The following is a 20,693-nucleotide window of genomic DNA, read 5'->3' as shown; positions in this document are numbered from 1 at the left end:
GTTCAATATATTTTTATTCTTTGTTCAATAATGAAATAGAGAGCCTTTGGCTCTCTATTTCATTACTGAAATAGAGAGCCAAAGGCTTATTTATCATACATGTCTTCTAGGAGATGTGCTTTACATTATGGAAAATACTAAGGAAAGTGATCTGGAGCTTACTCCACCTTTAATATGAATTGCCCATAAGGTTTCTTATGCATGCATCTGCCGAAACTTTTAGTTCTTATACATTAGGCACGAAACTCTTTTAGTTTCTATATTCGGTTATGAAATAATGCTGGATTCAATATCCACTTAATTTGTACCATCATGTATTATGTTTGCAATGTTTTTTCTTGATGTTTTATTGCTTGTTTGCCAAGGTCTGGAGAGTCATTTTTCTTGTTATTGTAGAATTTATGCCGATAAGAAAAAAAACTAAAACTGTTCAAACGACTCTTGATAACTTCTTTTGATAAAAAAATCGCAGTGAATAATGTAGGTACAAGTATTTATTAAACATTTACTTTGCATTCATTTTTTATCTTTCCTAAAAGAGTACCACATAAAACGAATTATTAATACAGTAACCAATCATGGACGAATTGTAATTTTTACCATTGATTATTAGATTTGATTAACACGATTTTGATATATGCGGTAACATCGAGGGATTAATTAACCCCATTAATCGAGGAATACTTGTATATTTGCATTTTAAAAAAAAGTATAAAAATAAATCATTTCAAATTTAAATTTAAAAAAAAAATTAATAACTGAAAGTTTTTTTTTTCTGGCTTTGGTTTTAGCAAATATATTTATAATCTCATCATAATTAATCGAGTCTGTTACATCTGGCTCAGTGCATAATAACGACAAGCCACTTGTTTTATTTTGGTGCAAGTTGCTTCTTAAATAATTTTTTATTCGTTTCAACACTGAAAATGAGTGATCAACACTTGCATTTGAAATAGGCATTGCCAAAAATATTTTTAAAATTGTTTCTATGTTCAGAAAAGTAGACCTCAACCCATCGTTTATAAATTTGTACATATTTTTAATTAAAGAATTTTCTTCCTTTGATATTGTGCAAGATTGTGAAACTTCGTCATACATTTTTTTTCATTTCTTTTCACTCTTTCCGTCTCATTTTTAAATTTTGTCTCATCTGTTAATAAATTTGCTTCTTCATTTAAAGCAGCAAAACTATTTCTTATATCTAAAATGAAACCAACTAAAGACTAACAAATTATTAGCTAACAACAAATTCATATCGGGATTTTATAGAGATTTACTAGTAGCATTTATTCATTGTAAAATTTTGTCCCACACCAGTGATAAAATTGCTGTTAATGTTAATTTGTTCATATCCACATTTCAAAGCCGATATAGTATCAGCTCTTGTAGACCACCTCGTTTCACTTAGTTTTTTAACTATTAAAGATTTTTTTTCTAAATGTTTAAGGAGTATACCCCATCTTCTTGTTGAAGTGAAAAGTAATTACATACATTTCGCATAAAACAAAAATATTGCACTGCTTCCAGAAAAGATTCTGCGGCATAGTTGCCAATTAAATTTAAGGAATGACTAGAGCATGGTATATGATGTGCAGAAGAACTATGCTTTTTAATCTAGCTTGTAAACCTGTATAGACACCTCTCGTATTGGCAGCATAATCATAGCTTTGCCTCTGCACATTTTTATCTCCAAAGATAATTCTAATTTTTTTAATACTACCACTTCTTCTAAATATAAGGAATTATGTTGTGTAATACTGATTAACCCAATAAATGGAGAGATGAACTCAGAGAGATGAAATGCATTTGAGTGCTTATGGTGTGAGTTGCTTGGAGAGGCTGCTTTTCGAAGGTAGAGAAGTGAGTACAGAGAATAAATCAGATCAAGTGCAAAGTGATGTGGAAGAGCAGGAGAGTAAGACAGAAGTGATTGAAGAGGTGATTATGAATGGGGAAGTGATTGGTATGAGTATAGAAAATGAGAGAAACGGTGTGCAAGAGGAGTAGGGAAATGGGGAGGCTCAGGGTGGACAGGGGTACACAGAGTGAGAAGGGTGAATGCTCCAAGAGGAGATGAGAGCATGTCTAGACAGGAAAGGAATGGATTGACCTGGGATCGAGAGGAAACAGTTGGAACTGAAGAGGATTCTAAAATGAATAAGCAGAAAGGGAAATGGCACCAGATAAGCATGGAGAGATCACATCGAATGAGTGGTATCAGTGGAATTAACTGTAGATCCAGGAATGAGCTGTTGTGTTTGTATAAAAATGCTACAAGTGTAAGAAACATAGCAGATGAAATGGTTGCACTAATTGAGTCTGTTCACCCAAATATTGTTGGAATAAGTGAGACATGGTTAAATCAGGATGACATCCTGACAAGAATAGAGATGTAAGGGTATGATAGTGCCAGTGGTTTTGAGGTAGTATGGTGTGAGACAGAGGTGAATGGAATGAAATACTTGGTTGGATGTTGCTATAGACCAGGTAATCTGGATGCTAGTGATAATGAAATGTATGATCAAATTAGCCAAGCAAATAAGAAAAGAGTGGGCGATTTTAATTATGACAATATAGACTCGAATGATGAGATAGCAGCTGGAAGTAAAGAAAATGAGTTTCTTGAGTTTTTGAGGGATAACTACCTCAGACAGTATGTAACAGAGGGCATGTGAGGATTGAGGGTCTTGGATTTGATCATCGCATCAGAGGATGAAATTATAAATTGGGTCAAATCACCCACCAATTTGTGAGAATGACCATGAAGTGATTACCTGGGTGGTTGCCAGCAGTGTGAGGACTTCTGAGAGAAAAGGGTGCATGTGGAACTACAAGTGGGGGGGGGGGGGGTTATGAAGGACTCAGGAGACAGCTTGAGGATGTAGCATGGAATGAGGAGTTAGCTGGAAAAGAGATCAATGCAGCTTGACTATCTAGTAGATCAATGCATCTACTAGATAGTCAAGAACTATCTAGTAGATGCAATGTCTAAATATATTCCAAGGGTGAGAAGGTTAAACAAGGTAGGAATGAAATGGATGAATACAGAGATTAAGCATGCGATACAGAGAAAAATGGCATTATGGAGGCAGCATAAGAAAAGTGGAAATATCCAATACCATGAGGATTACAAAGACCAGACAAGACAGGTGACTTGGTTGGTGAGGGTAGCTAAAAGTGAGGTATGAACAGCAGTTAGCTAATGAAGCCAAAAGAATCCTAAGGAGTTCTTTTGATATGTAGCCAAATAAAAAAAAAAAAAAAAAGAATGATTATGGAAGGATGACACTGATTGGAGAAAATGGTATAAAGACAGCTGTTATGGAAGGTGTGGTGGTAGAGATACTTGATGAGCAGTTCATAAAGGTCTTTCAATCTTGTGAATGTGACTTCATGGAGAGAGTGAGAGCAGTTGAGGATGGGGAGGAAAGACTGACTGTAAGTGAGCAAGTGGTGTATGGGGAGTTGAGCAAACTAGATGTTAATAAGGCTGTGGGCCTTGATAATATATCACCGCATATTCTGAAGGAATGTGCCAGGGAGTTGACACCTGCCTTGACATATTTTTTTAATACGAGTCTTGCACTCAGTCAAGTTCCTAAGGAGTGGAAGGAGGACAAGATTGTGCCACTTCATAAAGGAGGTGATAGAACTCAAGCATCAAACTATAGGCTATATGTGTGTCAGGTGTTGTGGTTAAGTTGTTGGAGAAGCTTGTGAGAACTAGGATCCAGAGTTGCATTGACAACAATGGTATTATCTTTAATGGACAGCATGGATTTGCTAACGGGAGGTCATGTTTTAGTAATCTATTACTTATAAATCTACCTACTTTACTTATTAATTACAATAAGGTGACTGCTTCCATGCACAGAGAAGGATACACAGTAATATACTTAGATTTTGCAAAGGCTTTTTGATAGATTACTGCATGATAAGTTTATAGCCAAACTAGAGCAGATGGGATTGGATATTACTGGGTTGGCTAATAAGTTCGGTTTTTCAGTGTGGAATGAAATATATTTTATTTAATATATATAATACATACAAGTCAGTTATATATTGACCCTCTTTATCAATGACCTCTAGCCATCTGTCCACCAGCTTCATTATGATACATTCATAAAACCCCTGAGGGTTACTAGCGAAAAACTGATCCAGGTGTTTTTTGACACGACCTATTTTTCATCTCCTGTAATCATCCACTTCAAAAATGGTTTGTTTCCTTGGCGACGTTGCAGCAAATCATAGATGGATATGCAAACAGTCAATTCACGCGGCACCCAAACATTGAGTTCTGAACATATCCCAGATTGTACAAATGGTTTTCAATGCTTGTATGGTATATGTTCAGTATTGCTGCAATCTCCTGCACTGTTTGTGACGTCAACGGATCTTTGACGTGGATATCATCGACGGACCTTTGTCGATGATATCCTTCACAACACTCCAATCAACCTTGGTTGGGCGACCGGTGCAAGGGGCATCACTGACGTCGAAATCTCCAGAACAGAATTTGGCATACACATTCTGTTAAGGTACCATCTCCATACACGCTGCAAAAAAGCAAAATATGCTGGTAATGTACGTTTTTTCCTTCCATTTCTAAAAATATGTTACACACACAAACACACAACCAAAGTAGGCCAAACGAAAATTCACTTAAAGGTTACGTGAAATGTCGCCTTTCAACTGCGCAATAGCGTTGCGTGGAAGCGCGACAATAGCGACAAGCGAAGCGGCATAAACTTGAACTAACACATAAACTGAACGAACTTATTTGCCAACCCAATACCTTAGTGCACTGGATTGGAGACTGGCTATCCGATAAGTATCAGCAAGTTGTGTATGGAGAAGCAATATCCCGGAAGAGGAAAGTCAGTAGTGGTGTACCTAAGGGGTCTTTTAGGGCCATTACACAAAACTGTGTTAAATAATTAACGTTTTTTTTTATTTTTTTTATTTTTTTTAGCACGTTATGCACGTTTTCATGAGATTCTATTGTAATCATGCGCCTTAACTGTATGTTATTCCTAATTTTTGCTTAAATACTGTACTGATGATGTCCTAAGATACTTAGGATGAAATATTTACAATTAAATAATTTTCACTGTGGTTTATACGTGTGTTTCTTCTAATTCTAACTATATGTTAATGATCTTGGTGAAGATTTGGATGGGGATATTTAGTTTTGCAGATGATGTGGCCTTACAAGAAGACTTGGATAAATTAAGTGAATAGTAATGAGGATGTGAGTTCAATGTTGCAAAATGTAAGGTTTTAAATGCATTTTTGAAAATTATGGAGACAACTACTGTATGTTAATAAAAACTTTAGTTTAATATAACTAAAATCTACATTCGACGTTTCGACCTTTAAGTCAGGGTCATCTTATGGAGCATATAACTATACACAGAAAACAAGCTACACTACAATCAAACTGATTTGTTAAAGTTACTGACCAACCGCTACAACAGTTATTCGCCTGACCTCTGGTGAAAAAAAAAAAAAATTATATATCAAGGCAAGAGTCCTATTATTAGTGTTATCTGTTGGTTGTAGATATACATTGGGCACAACAACAAGTCTATGTATCTATCTATATACATATATTAACATCATAATTATGCATGTAAATTCCAGCCAGTTGGTATGGAATGGTTTCTAATACTAGCTGAAGATTGGCTAGAATCCTGATTTATGCTGGATCTTATATATTAGGTAGGCTGAATGTGTGCCATCCAGATCCATGGAATTTTCATGCCATCCTTGTTGTTGATATTTGGGTGGTTCATCAGATTTCGCAGGCTTCCTTAAATTTCCTTTCATACCAGGTTTTTGTGTGGTGTAAAGAGTGAGTGCTTTTCCAGTTGATTTGGTATAAAGTATTGAGTGCATGATCTGAGAAGCCTAATTCACTATAATGATTATATTTAATGTGTCTAATGTGATCTTTCTTGAGTACAGGGATTATCCATCCTGTTTCACTAATGTACGGTAAGTTACAGGTGCAGCAGATGCAATAGACTCCAGGATGTGCCAATGGGAGGAGAGGATCCTTAGAGGAGCTGAATATAGTTTTAAGTTTAGTGGGCGGTTTAAAGGTGGCATTGAGGTTATAATCTTGTAGGATTCTGTTGATTTTTTTCTGATAACCCTTTAATGTATGGGATGGCTATGGTTTTACTGTAACCTAGATTCGTTTTTGTTGTTGTTTTATGGAGTATTTTATTAATAGTATTTTTGTTATAACCATTATTTATGAACGTGTTGCTGATGATTTTTAGTTCTTGTTTCAGGGCTTAGAGCAAATTGTTGTAGCTCTGTTTTTATGGGAGTTAATGACTCCATATTTTTGTGATGGTATGAATCAGTATGCATGTATTGGCCAGTGTGTGTCGGTTTTCAGTAGACCGTGAAGGATAGACTGCCTGAAGGAAGACGTGCGACTAGGAATGGGAGCGAATTTTGATTTTTGATTTCAATGGTAAATTGTATGCGTTCGTTCAGGTGGCTAAGGAATGTGTTTAGCGTTTGTCGCCTGTGTGGCCAGATTGCGAACACGTCAACATATCTAAGCCAGACTGTCGGTCTTAGTGTGGTGGAATCAAGAGCCCTTTGCTCAAAGTTTCCCTGTAGAAGTTAGCGATTGGGGGAGATAGTGGTGAGACCATGGCTGTACCTTCTTTTTGTAGATAAAATCTGTTTTGGCACACAAAGTAACCGGACTGTAGTACGTGGGCAAAGAGTGCCGTAATGTCAGGCAGAAATTTGTTCTGTAGTATGAGAATTGTGTCATTGATGGGGACGTTAGTGAAAAGGGCAGAAATGTCGAAACTGACTAATAAGTCATCTTTGTCGAGTGTTTTGTTTTTAATTTTGTTTATAGAGTATTGTGTGTTCTTTATGTAGGAGGGAGAATGACCTACCAACTCCATGAGTGTTGATGCTAATTTCTTGGCTAAGTGGTAATTGGGACTGTCTATTCCTTCCCCAATTGGTCGAAGGGGAACATTTTGTTTGTGTATTTTCGGGACCCCATATATTCTGGGGGAGCGGGCATAGTGGGGTTTAAGTTTTTTAACCATGTCCGGTGGCCAAGAAGTGACGGACTTGAGTAGTTTCTCTGTTTTATCCTTTATCCTGTTTGTTGGGTTATAATTTACTAGTTTATATGTGTTGTTATTGGCTGCTAGTTATTGATTCATTGATTCAATCTATGTTATTGATTCATCTGAAGCATGTATGTTGACCTGTCAAGGATGAAAGTGGCATTGCCTTTATCAGATTTCGTTATTATTATGTCTTGGTTGGCTTTTAATGACTTAATTGCTGCTAGTTCTGTTTTTGTGAGATTGTTCTGTATGGTTTTCTTAATGTTCGGGACATTACTAGTTTCTAATTGTATTTTATCTGCTATATTGTTAGGTAGGGACCTGATATATGTGGTAGATAAAATCCAATTTGTTTACCTTTTTAGGCGCTACTGCGTAGTTATTCAGAGCATAAGTTTGTCGCTGTTCAGGGCGTGGTTTGATAGGTTGATCACATGGTTCTTGCTTGCTGGTGGTTGGTAGCTCCTTGTTTCCCTTGTTTGTTGTTCATTGTTGGTGTTTATCGGGGAGCAAGTCTCCTGATTGGATGGATTCCTGTGATTGGCCGCCATATTTTGCCATTGTTTCAAACTGTGGAATTTGGTCTCGAGTTTTTCTTTATTCTTTTCCAGGGTATGTTTGGCCAAACTGTCAGTAATTCTTTCAAGTACTTGTAAAATGTCTGGATTAATATAGTTCAATAGTTCAGATTGCAATTTTGAAACCAGATTTTGTGTTACTGCTAGGTTTTGGTGGGCTGTTATAACCCAACAAACAGGATAAAGGATAAAACCGAGAAACAACTCAAGTGTGTTACTTCCTGGCCACCAGACACGGTTAAAAAAACTCAAACCCCACTACCCCCCCCCCCCCCCCGAGAATATATGGGGTTCTGAAAATACACATACAAAATGTTCCCCTTCGACCAATTGGAGAAGGAATAGACAGTCCTAATTACCACTTAACCAAGAAATTAGCGTCAACACTCAAGGAGTTGGTAGGTCATTCCCCCCAACACACAACACTTTATAAACAAAATTAAAAACAAAACACTCGACAAAGATGACTTATTAGTCAGTTTCGACGTTTCTGCCCTTTTCCCTAATGTCCCCATCAATGACACAATTCTCCTACTACAGAACAAATTTCTGCCTGACATTACGACCCTCTTTGCCCACGTACTAAAGTCCGGTTACTTCGTGTGGCAAAACAAATTTTACCTACAAAAAGAAGGTACAGCCATGGGCTCACCACTATCCAACCCCCAATCGCTAACTTCTACATGGAAACCTTTGAGCAAAGGGCACTTGATTCCGCCACACTAAGACCGACAGTCTGGCTTAGATATGTTGACGACGTGTTCGCGATCTGGTCGCACGGGCAACAAACACTAAACACATTCCTTAGCCACCTGAACAAACAACATGAACACATACAATTTACCATCGAAATCAAAAATCAAAACTCGCTCCCATTCCTAGACACACTAGTCACACGTCTTCCTTCAGGCAGTCTGTCCTTCATGGTCTACCGAAAGCCGACACCCACTGGCCAATACATACATACTAATTCATACTACCACCCATTACAAAAATATGGAGTCATTAACACCCTTAAAAACATGGATACAACAATTTGCTCTAAGCCCTGAAACAAGAACTAAAAATCATCAGCGACACATTCATAAATATTGGCTATAACAAAAATACTATTAATAAAATACTCCATAAAACAACAACAAAATCGAATCTAGATTACAGTAAAACTATAGCCATCCCATACATTAAAGGGTTATCAGAAAAAAATCGACAGAATCCTACAACATTATAACCTCAATGCCACCTTTAAACCACCCACTAAACTTAAAACCATATTCAGCTCCTCTAAGGATAATCTCCCCCCATTGGCACATCCTGGAGTCTATTGCATCTGCTGCCCTTGTAACTTACCGTATACATTGGTGAAACAGGACGGACAATTCCTATACGCAAGAAATAACACATTAGACACATTAAATATAACCATTATAGTGAAGCAGGCCTTTCAGATCATGCGCTCAACACCTTACACCAAATCAACTGGGAAAGCACCCACTCTTTACACCACACAAAAACCTGGTATGAAAGGAAATTTAAGGAAGCCTGCAAAATCCTGATAAACCACCCATATATCAACAACAAAGATGGCATGAAAATTCCAAGGATTTTTATGGCACACATTCAGCCCATCTAATATATAAGATCCAACATAAGTCAGGACTCTAGCCAATCTTCAGTTAGTATTAGAAACCATTCCATACCAACTGGCTGGAATGTACATGCATAATTATGATGTTAATATATGTATATAGATAGATACATAGACGTGTTGTTGCACCCAATGTATGTCTACAACCAACAGATAACACTAATAATAGGACTCTAGCATTGATGTATAATTTTTTTTTATTTTTTCATCAGGCCAACAACTGTTGTAGTGGTTGGTCAGTAACTTTAACAAACCAGTTTGATTGTAGTGTAGCTTGTTTTCTGTGTATAGTTATATGCTCCAGAAGATGACCTTGACATAAAGGTCAAAACGTCGAATGTAGATTTTAGTTATATTAAACTAAAGTTTTTGTTCACACACAGTAGTTGTCTCCATAATTTTCAAAAATGCATTCGGATCACCATGTAAGCTTAAAAGAAAGGAGTAAGGTTTTAAAATTTGGGAAACAAAGATGGGATGCAGAATTTATGCTTGGTGAAGATATATTGTCAGAGGTGGAGGAACTAAGAGATATGGGAGTGATAGTGGATAAGGATCTGAAATTTAGGGGACACATAGCCAAGATTGTGAAGAAAACACAAAGGCTTCTGGGAATGATGCAGAGGACACTGATTTATAGAAGTAAGGAGATTCTTGTTCCATTGTATAAGGTTTTGATTAGGCTACACATGGACTATTGTGCTCAGATTTGGTCACCTGGTTTTCAGAAGGACGAAGAGATGTTGAAAAGGGTCAAAGGCAACTGACTAAGGTAGTGTCTAACCTATGGAATGTCAAGTATGAGGAAAGATTGAGAAGATGCAATTTGCATAGTCTGGTGGAGAGGAGAAAGAGGGGAGATGTGATAGAGACCTACATGTTAGTAAGGGGTTGTTATAAGATCAATGCTGGAGAGGTTCTACAGAAAATAGTGGGAGATTGGGGAGAACCAGAGGTCATCCCTGGAAACTGTATAAAGAGGTTGTGAGTAGGGTAGTGAGAAGCAGGTTTTTTCCCATGCAGAGTTGTGAATGTTTTGGAATTCCTTGTCTGAGAGTGTGGTGTCTGGAGAGAGAATTTGAGTGTGTTTAAAGCACAGTAAGATGAGCTGTGTGTATGATATAAGGACCTCCCTGATGAGTCTGACTCCATGGGGTCAGACTCATCATCTTGGGTAATAATAATAATAATAAATGTTTCTCTAATGTCAGAATTTGCGGTAACATATCTAAATATGATAACTAGTTGGTCATTATGGGCATGTCTGGCATTGAATCGAGTATTATTCCAAAATAAACAGCATCCTTAATTTTTGATATTAATATTTCTCTTATTTTATTAGCTATTAATGTTATGGAATTATCACAAGTGCGATAAGAAAGATAATTTGATCTGCCAGAATCACAGTTGGCATACTTTTTCATGTGATGTTTTAAAAAATCATCACATTCACTTAAATAATGTAAACACGATAAATAATTTCCGCAAGAATCAGAAAAAATATCATTTGTATTGCCTCTAATTGCTAGCTTTACTCAGTAACTAATGGTAACTATTATTCTTTTAAAAATCGCTCTCCAATAATTTTCTTCAGATTGTATTTGTTTCTTCAATTCAGAATCAATTGGACAATTTACAGAACTTGATTTTCTTTTGCAATATGTGCACATCACTCATATATGGTCAGTAGAACGCTCGTGATCACATAAGATTTGTGTTATACAGGGTGTTTCAAAAAGAATGTCACGATTTGAAAATTGTATATCTCTGCAACCATAAACCACAAATGAATGCGACTTGTACCATGTGAACGGCCTTGGCCCAGAGTTTGATATGATGACTGCTAGATGCAACTACCAGTGCCCAAATAGATGCTACGCTTAGTTAATGAGAAGATGGCATCATACTTGGTCATTTATTTTGTAACTGTACCACATTTTCATCATCATCATCAAATTCCTGCCATGTACCCACAAGGGGGGGTGTACAGGATATGATAGTACTACATGAAAAATTATATCATTACTAACTTCCTATCTACAATTTTCCTCCAAATCAGTCTGTTACTTGTCAAGACTCCAACATTATCAGATCTTATATTTCTATCGTCTAAGGCACTTTGTACTGTATCAATCCACCTATATCTTGGTCTTCCTCTGGGTCGTTTTCCTGCCAACCTGGCAGAGAACACCTGTTTTGCTAATCTTTCCTTGCCCATTCTGTTTAGGTGACCATACCACCTGAGATTAGCTCTGCTAACGGACATTTTCATTATTAAATATAATTATTTGAAATGGGGTCATTCTTTTTGAAATACCCTGTATTTCTTCAGTTATTAAAACCCTTCATTAAATTCTTATTTGACTTTGAAAACAATTTACAAAAAAAGCAGTAAATTGTTTTGCTGGTTTTTGAAAAAATTAGCCAATCTAATTTCTCCTTTGTTCCATTTGCCTTTTTACAGTAAAAATGTGATTCATTTACATTTGACATATATTCTATTGTGTTTGTGCATTCTTTTTTTTAAATTTTCAATTTTACAAACATTCTGAAGCATATTTATTAAAATATGCTCAATAAATTGTTCATTAATACTAATTGGCCACACTGCTATATTGGTAAGATAAGAGATAGCTTGCTTGCTGGTAATTACAGACTCCGACTGAAAATTGTCTTCAAAACTTTCTTGATTTGTTTCATTTACTTCTTTCTCTCCTTCTATGTTTTCCACATTATTTTGATGTTCTTCATTTTTACTTTTGTCTCCTCCTGATACTGATACCAATATTTCGCTTTCATTCTGAGAAGTTGAAAGTTTATTTTTCACTTGGTTAGACTATAATAAATTTAGTTTAATCCTTTATCCAAGTGTGAGCAAACAAAGTTTGCACCTGAAAATATCTTCAGGACTGAATATAGCGTTGTACTACCTTACTGGGGTAAGGCAGTACAACTCCGGGCAACTCGTAGCACAGGTGGAGCAAACTATCAACACGCCTATCCCAGTATCTCCCATAATGCAAAACACATCTCCTTGCAGATATGTATAATGTTATGCATTAAGGGATTGGCCACTACCCAGACTAGTTTCAACCTTTAATGAGGTCTCTTCAGTGGGAGCCAGGCCTAGTGGTGGAGATACCAGGCAGAAGAAATAGCGAGGTCATCTTTACCTATAGGAGTTGCCAAAAGGTGTGCCACCTTTTTTTTATTAAATTACTCTGGATTTAGAGAAAGATGTTGAAAGTTTATTTTTCATTTGGTTAGACTATAATAAATTTAGTTCATACATTATACATATCCGCAAGGAGATGTGCTTTGCATTATGGGAGATACTGGGATAGGAGTGTTGGTAGTTTGCTCCACCTTTGCTACGAGTTGCCCGGAGTTGTACTGCCTTACTCCAGTAAGGTAGTACAACACCACATTCAGTCCTGAAGATATTTTCAGGTGCAAACTTTGTTTGCTCACACTTGGATAAAGGATTAAACTAAATTTATTATATTCATTCTGAGAAGTTTGAGGTACAACTTCAGTTCTATGAAATTTACTTCCTTCATTTTCGGAAGAACATAAGAAAGACAAAATTGTCCCTTTTTGACTATTTAGCTGTTTTTTTCCTTTTCTCTGATTCGTTTCTTTTACTAGCTCTGGATTCAAACTTTCTTGGCATATATTATACTATCAAAAGTGAGATAAATATTTATTAAATCCAAAATAAACACATAAATAAATAAAATAAATAGTTACATTAAAAGCTTTAAAAGAATACAAAAATAGAAACAGTAGTATCTTGGTTTTGTTAAAATAAATGAGTAAGAGTAAAATAAGAATAATAAAATCATTGAAAAATATATTCTTACTGACTACTTTAACCATATAATTAGGTACATACACTTGTATACTGCTTAACAAATACTACCAAATAACAGTAAATAAACCATTAGTTGTTATGCATGCATATGAACGACACTTAACCTCTCTAATGGCTGAGGTGGATGAAATAGGCAGACCACCCTAGCATTTTTCACAGATCAAAACTTCATCGACATTCTACCTATTATTATGCAATTACCCCCCCCCCGTTAATCCCTGAACAGTGATTTTAAAGCAGTTAACGGATTAACTGTGGTGGAGCAACCTTTGTGCCACTTGTCTTTACGTGTACTGTGTTACTTGAAATTTCTATTACTGCCTTATGATATTTGACCCTTTTTTGCTGCGCAGTTTATTTATTGTCTCTTCCCAAAATTAAAAACAAATTTTCACATGTTCAAAAATAATCAACCCTGAAATGACCAAAGATCAGCCTTTGCAACAAATCCTATTTAGTAATAGTAAATTTGCTGTCTTTTATTCTTCAAATCAGTGTAACGGAACAAGACAACTTTATGTTCTTTCACTTTACTGACAATACAGAAGAATTTGTTTTTGCGAATTTTCAAATGTTTGTTCAAATGTGGCCGCATAGAGAGTGAGGCCCCAGCTTGCGCCTAATGAACTTTATGGTAAGTGCAGTCTGTCTGCTTTGCCTAGATCTGTACAACTAGAGGAGAAATGTAGCTTGTTGTTGTGGATATCACAATTTCCTAGGAGGATGATTTCACTGTTAGGAAAATAAGACTGGAGAAAATCAATGTTTAAGGAGAGGAAATTAAAGAGCTCAGAGTGGTTGATGGCATTAAGGGAGCAATAGAGAGAGCAAATGAATTTCACTGAGTAGCGCAGAGAGATTTGCAGCCAAAGAAAGTCAAACACAGGCGATTCTAGGTTGGGTGCTCTCTGGCAAGGTAAGGTATGTCAGAGTGGGCATATGCATACACATACCATTCTTCAGTCAAAAGGAGTTCAAGAGAGAGTGTAGTTTGGAAAGTTAAGAATAGTGCTGGGGTGTGGCAAAATTTGAATTTCTGTCAAGAAGAGTAGGTTGGGTTTGGTAGATTGGAGATGGTAGTGACATTAACATTGGAGATGAGGTAACAGATGTTAGTAAAGTGGATATGCAAGGTTCTATGGGGCATATATTTGACTGCAATGGTCTTGCATGCTTCCCATGCAGTGCCTGTATACTTGTCTCCATGGTGGTACTAGTGGTGTCACTTGATTTCTGCACCAATTTTCTTTGTTTATAGTCAATGAGCCAATTCTGTCCATTTTGATGTTTTTTTTTTTTTTTCAAATTGTTTTTGAAGTAGATGTCTTTGTTTTCTCTCTCAGTGAAAGTTAGGTCAGGTCAAGCATGTATGCACATTTGGGGGACAAGTACTTTTGAACTTGTTATTAATCGCTGTTATTAGCTTAGATGTGCTTGCGAGTCAATTTCAACAGATATGGAAAGTTCGTTCCATTTGTGGGTCTGAAACGATGGCACCTAACAATATTTCTAGAATCAATTTACTAAAATAAAGAGCCAAAAAGTTTCAGTTCAGCGATGCAAAATTATATAAATCAAGTGGATATTAAATCCAGCATTATTTCAAAGCCGAATGTAGAAACTATGAAAGTTTGTACGAAATTTGACCAGAGTGCTTACAGGAATACACTCACCGGCACTTACGAGTTGCCCTAGCATGGACCTTATAGAAGACATGATCGCTTTGCCCAAGTGTCCATATATTCACCTTCTATTGGTCCATTTTGATAAGGTTTCACTGGCCTGAAAGTTGTTTCAAACTAGTTGGTTCTCCTCAGAGACCAGGCAAAAACTCTCATTCAGTACTATGGAACTCGAAGTGTCGGAGAGGTGCATATTTCATAAACGAACTCTTGGTCGGTTTTTTTTTTAATTTTTTTTTTTTAATTTTTTCATGTAGTACTATCATATCCTGTACATCCCTTGAGGGTAATGGCAGGAATTTGATGATGATGATGATGACTTTTGGTCAGTGCATAAAGTATTTACTAAAATAAAGAGGCAAAAGGCTTCAGTTCGATGATGCAAAATTATATAAATTAAGTGGATATTAAATACAGCATTATTTCAAAGTCGAATGTAGAATAAAATAAATTTCTAGAATCAAAGTTGCATTCTCCTGCTAATTTGCTAACATCATCTTTTAGTGATTTGCCAGTTTCTATCAGAAAGTATCGCATCAGTAATACAATGCTAAGAGTTTGTTAGCATTGTCAGGAAAGGGTGCACTTGTGTTGCGGCACTGATCATCGAGTAGTTCAAGCTTAATTTCCAGCATTTGAATTTTGGACGAGGAAGTTTTGTTCATAGTGTTAAGGTGCTGTTCAAGGTTTTCAACTTATTTACCCAAGTTCAGAAGCTGCTTTATAAAAGGCACAACAAACAAAAGAAGGGCTGGTTGAGATTGATAAGTAGTTTGTGCACAAATTTCTGTATTTTTGTGTAGGAAGCATGTTGACAATGGCAACAGAAATCACACAACATACCCTCTTACTTGTCGGTAACATCAATTTAACAGCTGTGGCACTTTATATTATCGTTGGGTTTGTCAGCGATTGACAGTGCTGCACTGGCAACACACAAGGTGCTCTTCTATCATTGGCCTTTGTAGCCATCATCTTTGCTTCGCACAGTAGATCTAACAGGATCTTGCATGTGGATGACTTTTAATTGTAAAGATAACTGGTCTGATGCACTATAAGTACTCATGTCAGTTGTGCAGAGGTAATCAGCTTCTTAGTATCAGCTGCTGTGATTTCCATTTATTGGCTAACTTGAACAAAAAACACTTATAATAATGATAAAATGTGGAGGTTTGGCTCTCTGCAGTCAGGTAGAAGAGTTACATGCTCTTTGCTTGTTGAGATAAATTCCATAGGAATAACAATTGTTATAAGATGATATTACACTTTTCATACTATTAACAGTTACCGTATTTTTCTTTGTATAAGATGATAGTTTTTTCTAAAATTTTTAGACCAAAAATTAAGGGTCGTCTTATGCAAGGAGGGGGGGGGGGGTAACCAGGTGAGAGACCCGTGGTTGCCATGGTGAAACTGCTGGTACCTTGTCTCTGCGAACAGGCTCCTGCCAATCACTAGCCTTTGTTAACTCTGTCGATTGATGTCACTAATGGCCGATTCTGAATAAACCAATCAGAACTCTGAAAGCATTCATATGTCTGCAACTCATTGGCGGGGTAAGTTAATGCATTAACAATATTTTGAGCACTAGCCCATAAAAATGTCCGAAAATAAAAAACGATTGTCATATTCTTCAAAATTCAAGTTAAAAGTCATCAATTACGCAAAAGAACATGGAAATAAAGCTTCAGAGAGACAGTTTGGACCTCCTCCCCACTGAGTGTCTGATTAGAGACAGTGGAGAAAGCAGGAAGAACAACTACTCAAGATGCTGAAAAAGAAGAGGGCCTTAAGAGGAAAACCAGCAAAATGGCCAAACTTGGAGCAGAGGTTTAAGACTTGGATTATGGAGCAGCGCTAGAGTGGGGTATGTGTGTCAACCAAGCTTATTCAATATCAGGTAAAACGGTTTTGCAAGAAAAATGAACATTGTTGATTTCACAGGAAAGGCAAAATGGTACTCTTAAGGGAATGGAGAGGTTGGAGAAATTGATTGGAAAGGGGTGAAATATATCTAAAAGAATGACATCACATAATCACAACATTTTTTTATAAGAAATACAGCAATTTAACTAATTCTCATGGTTTACTGAATATAAAATTCATTTAACTATGCAATGAGTATAGGATATATAGATCTATAATGTACCCCAGAGCAAGGTGTAACTTCTTTAAGCCTGTGACTACTATAGAGACGTTGCAGTTACCATTTGTACAGACATGCATTTTTTTTTTGTAAGGGAGGTAGTGGTAAGTCAGCTTTATATTAGCCATAAGGATGTCACATAAATGTGAGTTTGAAAAAAAGATTCCAGGTAAAGAGTAATTATAAATAATAAATAATGCTGGTTCTGCAATTTTTAAGTCTACAATCCTGATTTAACTACAAATGTGAGGTGGGAGGACACTTCACATAAATATTGTATAAAATGATTTATTTTAATTTAGAACTGATAATTTTCTGTCTCTTGAGCATCACATTAAATGAGATATACTGTATACATGTATAGAAAAAAATATACCTGAAGTGCCTGTATAAACTGAATAATCATGCCAGTCAACATCTCTGTTTAAACTATGTTCTAGTTTTTGCAGCAGCTGATGAATGGTCATTTGTAGTGGATGTTCAACATGCTCCTTTATCTAATTAAAAAACAAATATACATAACAGATATATCCTTAAGTAAGTCTTAGTACATGCATAAAATTACATGCAAGTCTTAATGCTTTGTAATTTCAACTAATAAGATTAATTGTTCTCAAATCTTTTTAACATTGTTCATTTACACATTGCTTCTTTGCATGAAACAAATGCCTTTTTGTATAATACACCTTTAAGTTGCACCTTAAACAACATGCATTTTTGTCCTTTCGACATCAGTATTAAATGTTTTCCAAATTCAAAGCATTTATGTTGTGCCCCTCTTTTAAAAAACTACATGAAACAAATTTTATTTTTGTAGAACCATAATATTAACTATTGAAATAAACTTGAAAAGCATGTGGTAATGAAAGCATGATTATCAAAGGGAAAAAAAAAAAAGTTAATTTTCCCTCTGCCAACAACAGTAAACAATGTTGCATACTCCTATTATACTCACATGAGTGTTGCTAAAAACTTGTCGTATTCCAATATAGATAAGAGACTAAATACCACAACTAATGTAGCTTTCATAACATTTATCTCAAATGAAAAAATAAAATGAAATAATTAAACAGCAAGTAAATACAATTTGGTCTCAATATTCATGGGATCTATATATTTGCAGATTTGTGTTTTTACACTGGCAGTTTCAATATTGCACATCTTCAGTCTACAGTGACCATTACTATTATTATGGGTATCTCCATGGAGTCAGTAGACTCATTGCAGGAGACCCAAACTATCAAAACAATATCTATCACATCTGTTCTTGAATTACAGATGAAGAACTTACAACAGTCAGGCAATGCATTCCACTCATTCACCACCCTCCAGGCAAAAAACCTCATTTTCGTACCCTTGTTAACCACACTTTTCCTTAATTTCCAGGGATGACTTCTTGTTCTTCCATCACTATCACACAGTTGAAACATTTCTCCCTGCATCAATCTCATAAACCTTTTAGTAATTTAAATGATTCTATCATATCCCCTCTTCTCCGTCTATCAACCAACCTCTGCAATCCAGAAGCTCTCAATCTATCAATGTAGGGAGCATTTTTACATCACTCACCAACTTAGTCACTCTCCTCTGAACCCTCTCCACAACCTCCTCATCTCCAAGGTATTCAGGTGACCAGACCTGAGCACAGTAATCCAAATGTGGAAGTATCAATGCTTTATAAAGGGGAATAATAACCTCTTAATCTCTGGATGTTAGCATGTTCCTCAATAACCAAGTAATCCTATGTGCAATCTTGGACACCTTAGCAATGTGTCCCCTGAATTTCATCTCCCTATCCACCAACACCCATAAGTCCCTAGCCTCATCAATCTCTTGGAGTACCATTCCATCAATGTAGTACACAGCTGGTAATCTTTTAATCCCAAAATGCATAACTTTACACTTTTCCACATTGAACTGACATTCATTTTCATTTGCCCATTTTACCAGCTTATTTAAATCATCCTGCAAACTCTCAACATCAGCTTGATTTTTTATTGTGCTACCCAACTTTGCACCATCAGCAAACAACTGAATATCTCCCTTTAAACCATTTCCTATGTCATTTATGTACAAATTAAACAACAATAACCCAAAAACAGAGCCCTGAGGCACACCACTGGTCACATGCTTCATCCTGGACCCTGCTTCTCCATACACTACCTTCTGGTATCTCTCCCTGAGCCATTCTCCTATCCATATCACCAGTTTAGTATCCATCCCTATCTGCTCCAATATGTGCAACAGTATTCCATGGGGTATCCTGTCAAAAGCCTTGGCAAAATCCAGAAGTACCACTGTGTAGCCATTTCCTTTGTCCAACTCAGATATCTGTTAAAAATACCAAGCTATTTTAAACCTGGTTTTACTCCTCCATTACCCAAGTAAGCAAACAGACAAACAAGTCAAGCTTGCGCCTGCACATATTGGAAGTCTATCTGACCCTCAAAGTAGTGCAAGACCAAGGCAACTGGTAAAAGTCGAATAAGCTCTGATCACTAATCTTAATATTTACCCTTTATGCAAAGCACATGTCGATTAGTGATCAGAGCTTATTCTACTTTTACCAAGAGTTGCCTTGGTCTTGCACTACTTTGAGGGCCAGCTAGACTTCCAATACGTGTAGGCGCAAACCTGACTTGTTTGTCTGTTTGCTTACTTGGGTAATGGAGTAAAACCAGGTTTAAAATAGCTTGGTATTTTTAACATTTATTATACCCAAGGTAAAATACTTTCTACATTTATATCTCCTCCTGAGATTTTTATTTATGGTAACTTGTTCTGGTAAAATACTTATATAAGCTCTGTATTACTAAATCTTGGTATATCTAGCCTGGCTCCCACTGATGAGACCTCAATAAAGGTCGAAACCGGTCTGGGTAGTGGCCCTTGCCTTTAATACAAAACATCCTACATCTCCTCCAGGAGATGTGCTTTGCATTAAGGGTAAATATTAAGATTAGTGATCAGAGCTTATTCTACTTTTACCAAGAGTTGTCTTGGTCTTGCACTACTTTGAGGGTCAGCTAGACTTCCAATACGTGCAGGTGCAAACTTGACTTGTTTGTCTGTTTGCTTACTTGGGTAATGGAGTAAAACCAGGTTTAAAATAGCTTGGTATTTTTAATATTTATTATATTATACCCAAGGTAAAATACTTTCTACAACTCAGATATCATTCTATTATAAAAAGCTAATAAATTGCTAACGCAGGATTGACCTTTAACAAAACCATGTTGGCCCCTATACAGTATAATATTCTGATCCACCCATTCTTGAATTTTGTCTTTAACCAACTTTTCCAATACTTGTACCACCACTCCCGAGATGGTCATTGGTCTGTAATTAACAACCGCAGTTTTAGAGCTCCCTTTATGCAAAGGAATTACTTTGCCTCCCTACTACTCCCTATGGACCATACCAGAGTTCAAACTTAATTTAAATAACCAAGTAAGAGGCATTGACATTTATTTTGCACATTCACGCAACACCTGAGCTGATATTCCATCTAAACCTACAGCAGTGTTCGCATTTAAATTTTGCAATATACTAAGTACCTCTGATTTCTTAACTTCAATTCTCACATTAGTTATTGCTACAGGTACAGAGATATTCTCACTTGGGTGATAGACTTTTGAAAAGTGATCACT

The 20,693-nt window shown here is 36.3% G+C and overlaps 1 protein-coding gene across 4 annotated transcripts in view; it reads right to left on the bottom strand.

The window, feature by feature from the left end:
* The window catches only part of LOC150105243 (lanC-like protein 2), a 309,805-nt gene that overhangs the window by 228,290 nt on the left and 60,822 nt on the right, over nt 1–20,693 (bottom strand). For all 4 annotated transcript variants that reach the window (XM_090394012.1, XM_090394013.1, XM_090394010.1 and 1 more), the window contains one exon: nt 17,420–17,540. In XM_090394012.1, the coding sequence (XP_090250138.1) occupies nt 17,420–17,540 (121 nt within the window). The remainder of the gene's footprint in view (nt 1–17,419; nt 17,541–20,693) is intronic.

The sequence above is a fragment of the Typopeltis vanoorti genome, chromosome 6 (genome assembly GCF_054136105.1).
Source record: "Typopeltis vanoorti isolate ZY-2024b chromosome 6, IOZ_Tvanoo_1.0, whole genome shotgun sequence".
Classification (NCBI taxonomy): Eukaryota; Metazoa; Arthropoda; class Arachnida; order Uropygi; family Thelyphonidae; genus Typopeltis; species Typopeltis vanoorti.
The sequence above is the reverse complement of the archived record's forward strand: the minus strand, read 5'-3'. Positions and strand labels throughout refer to the sequence as shown.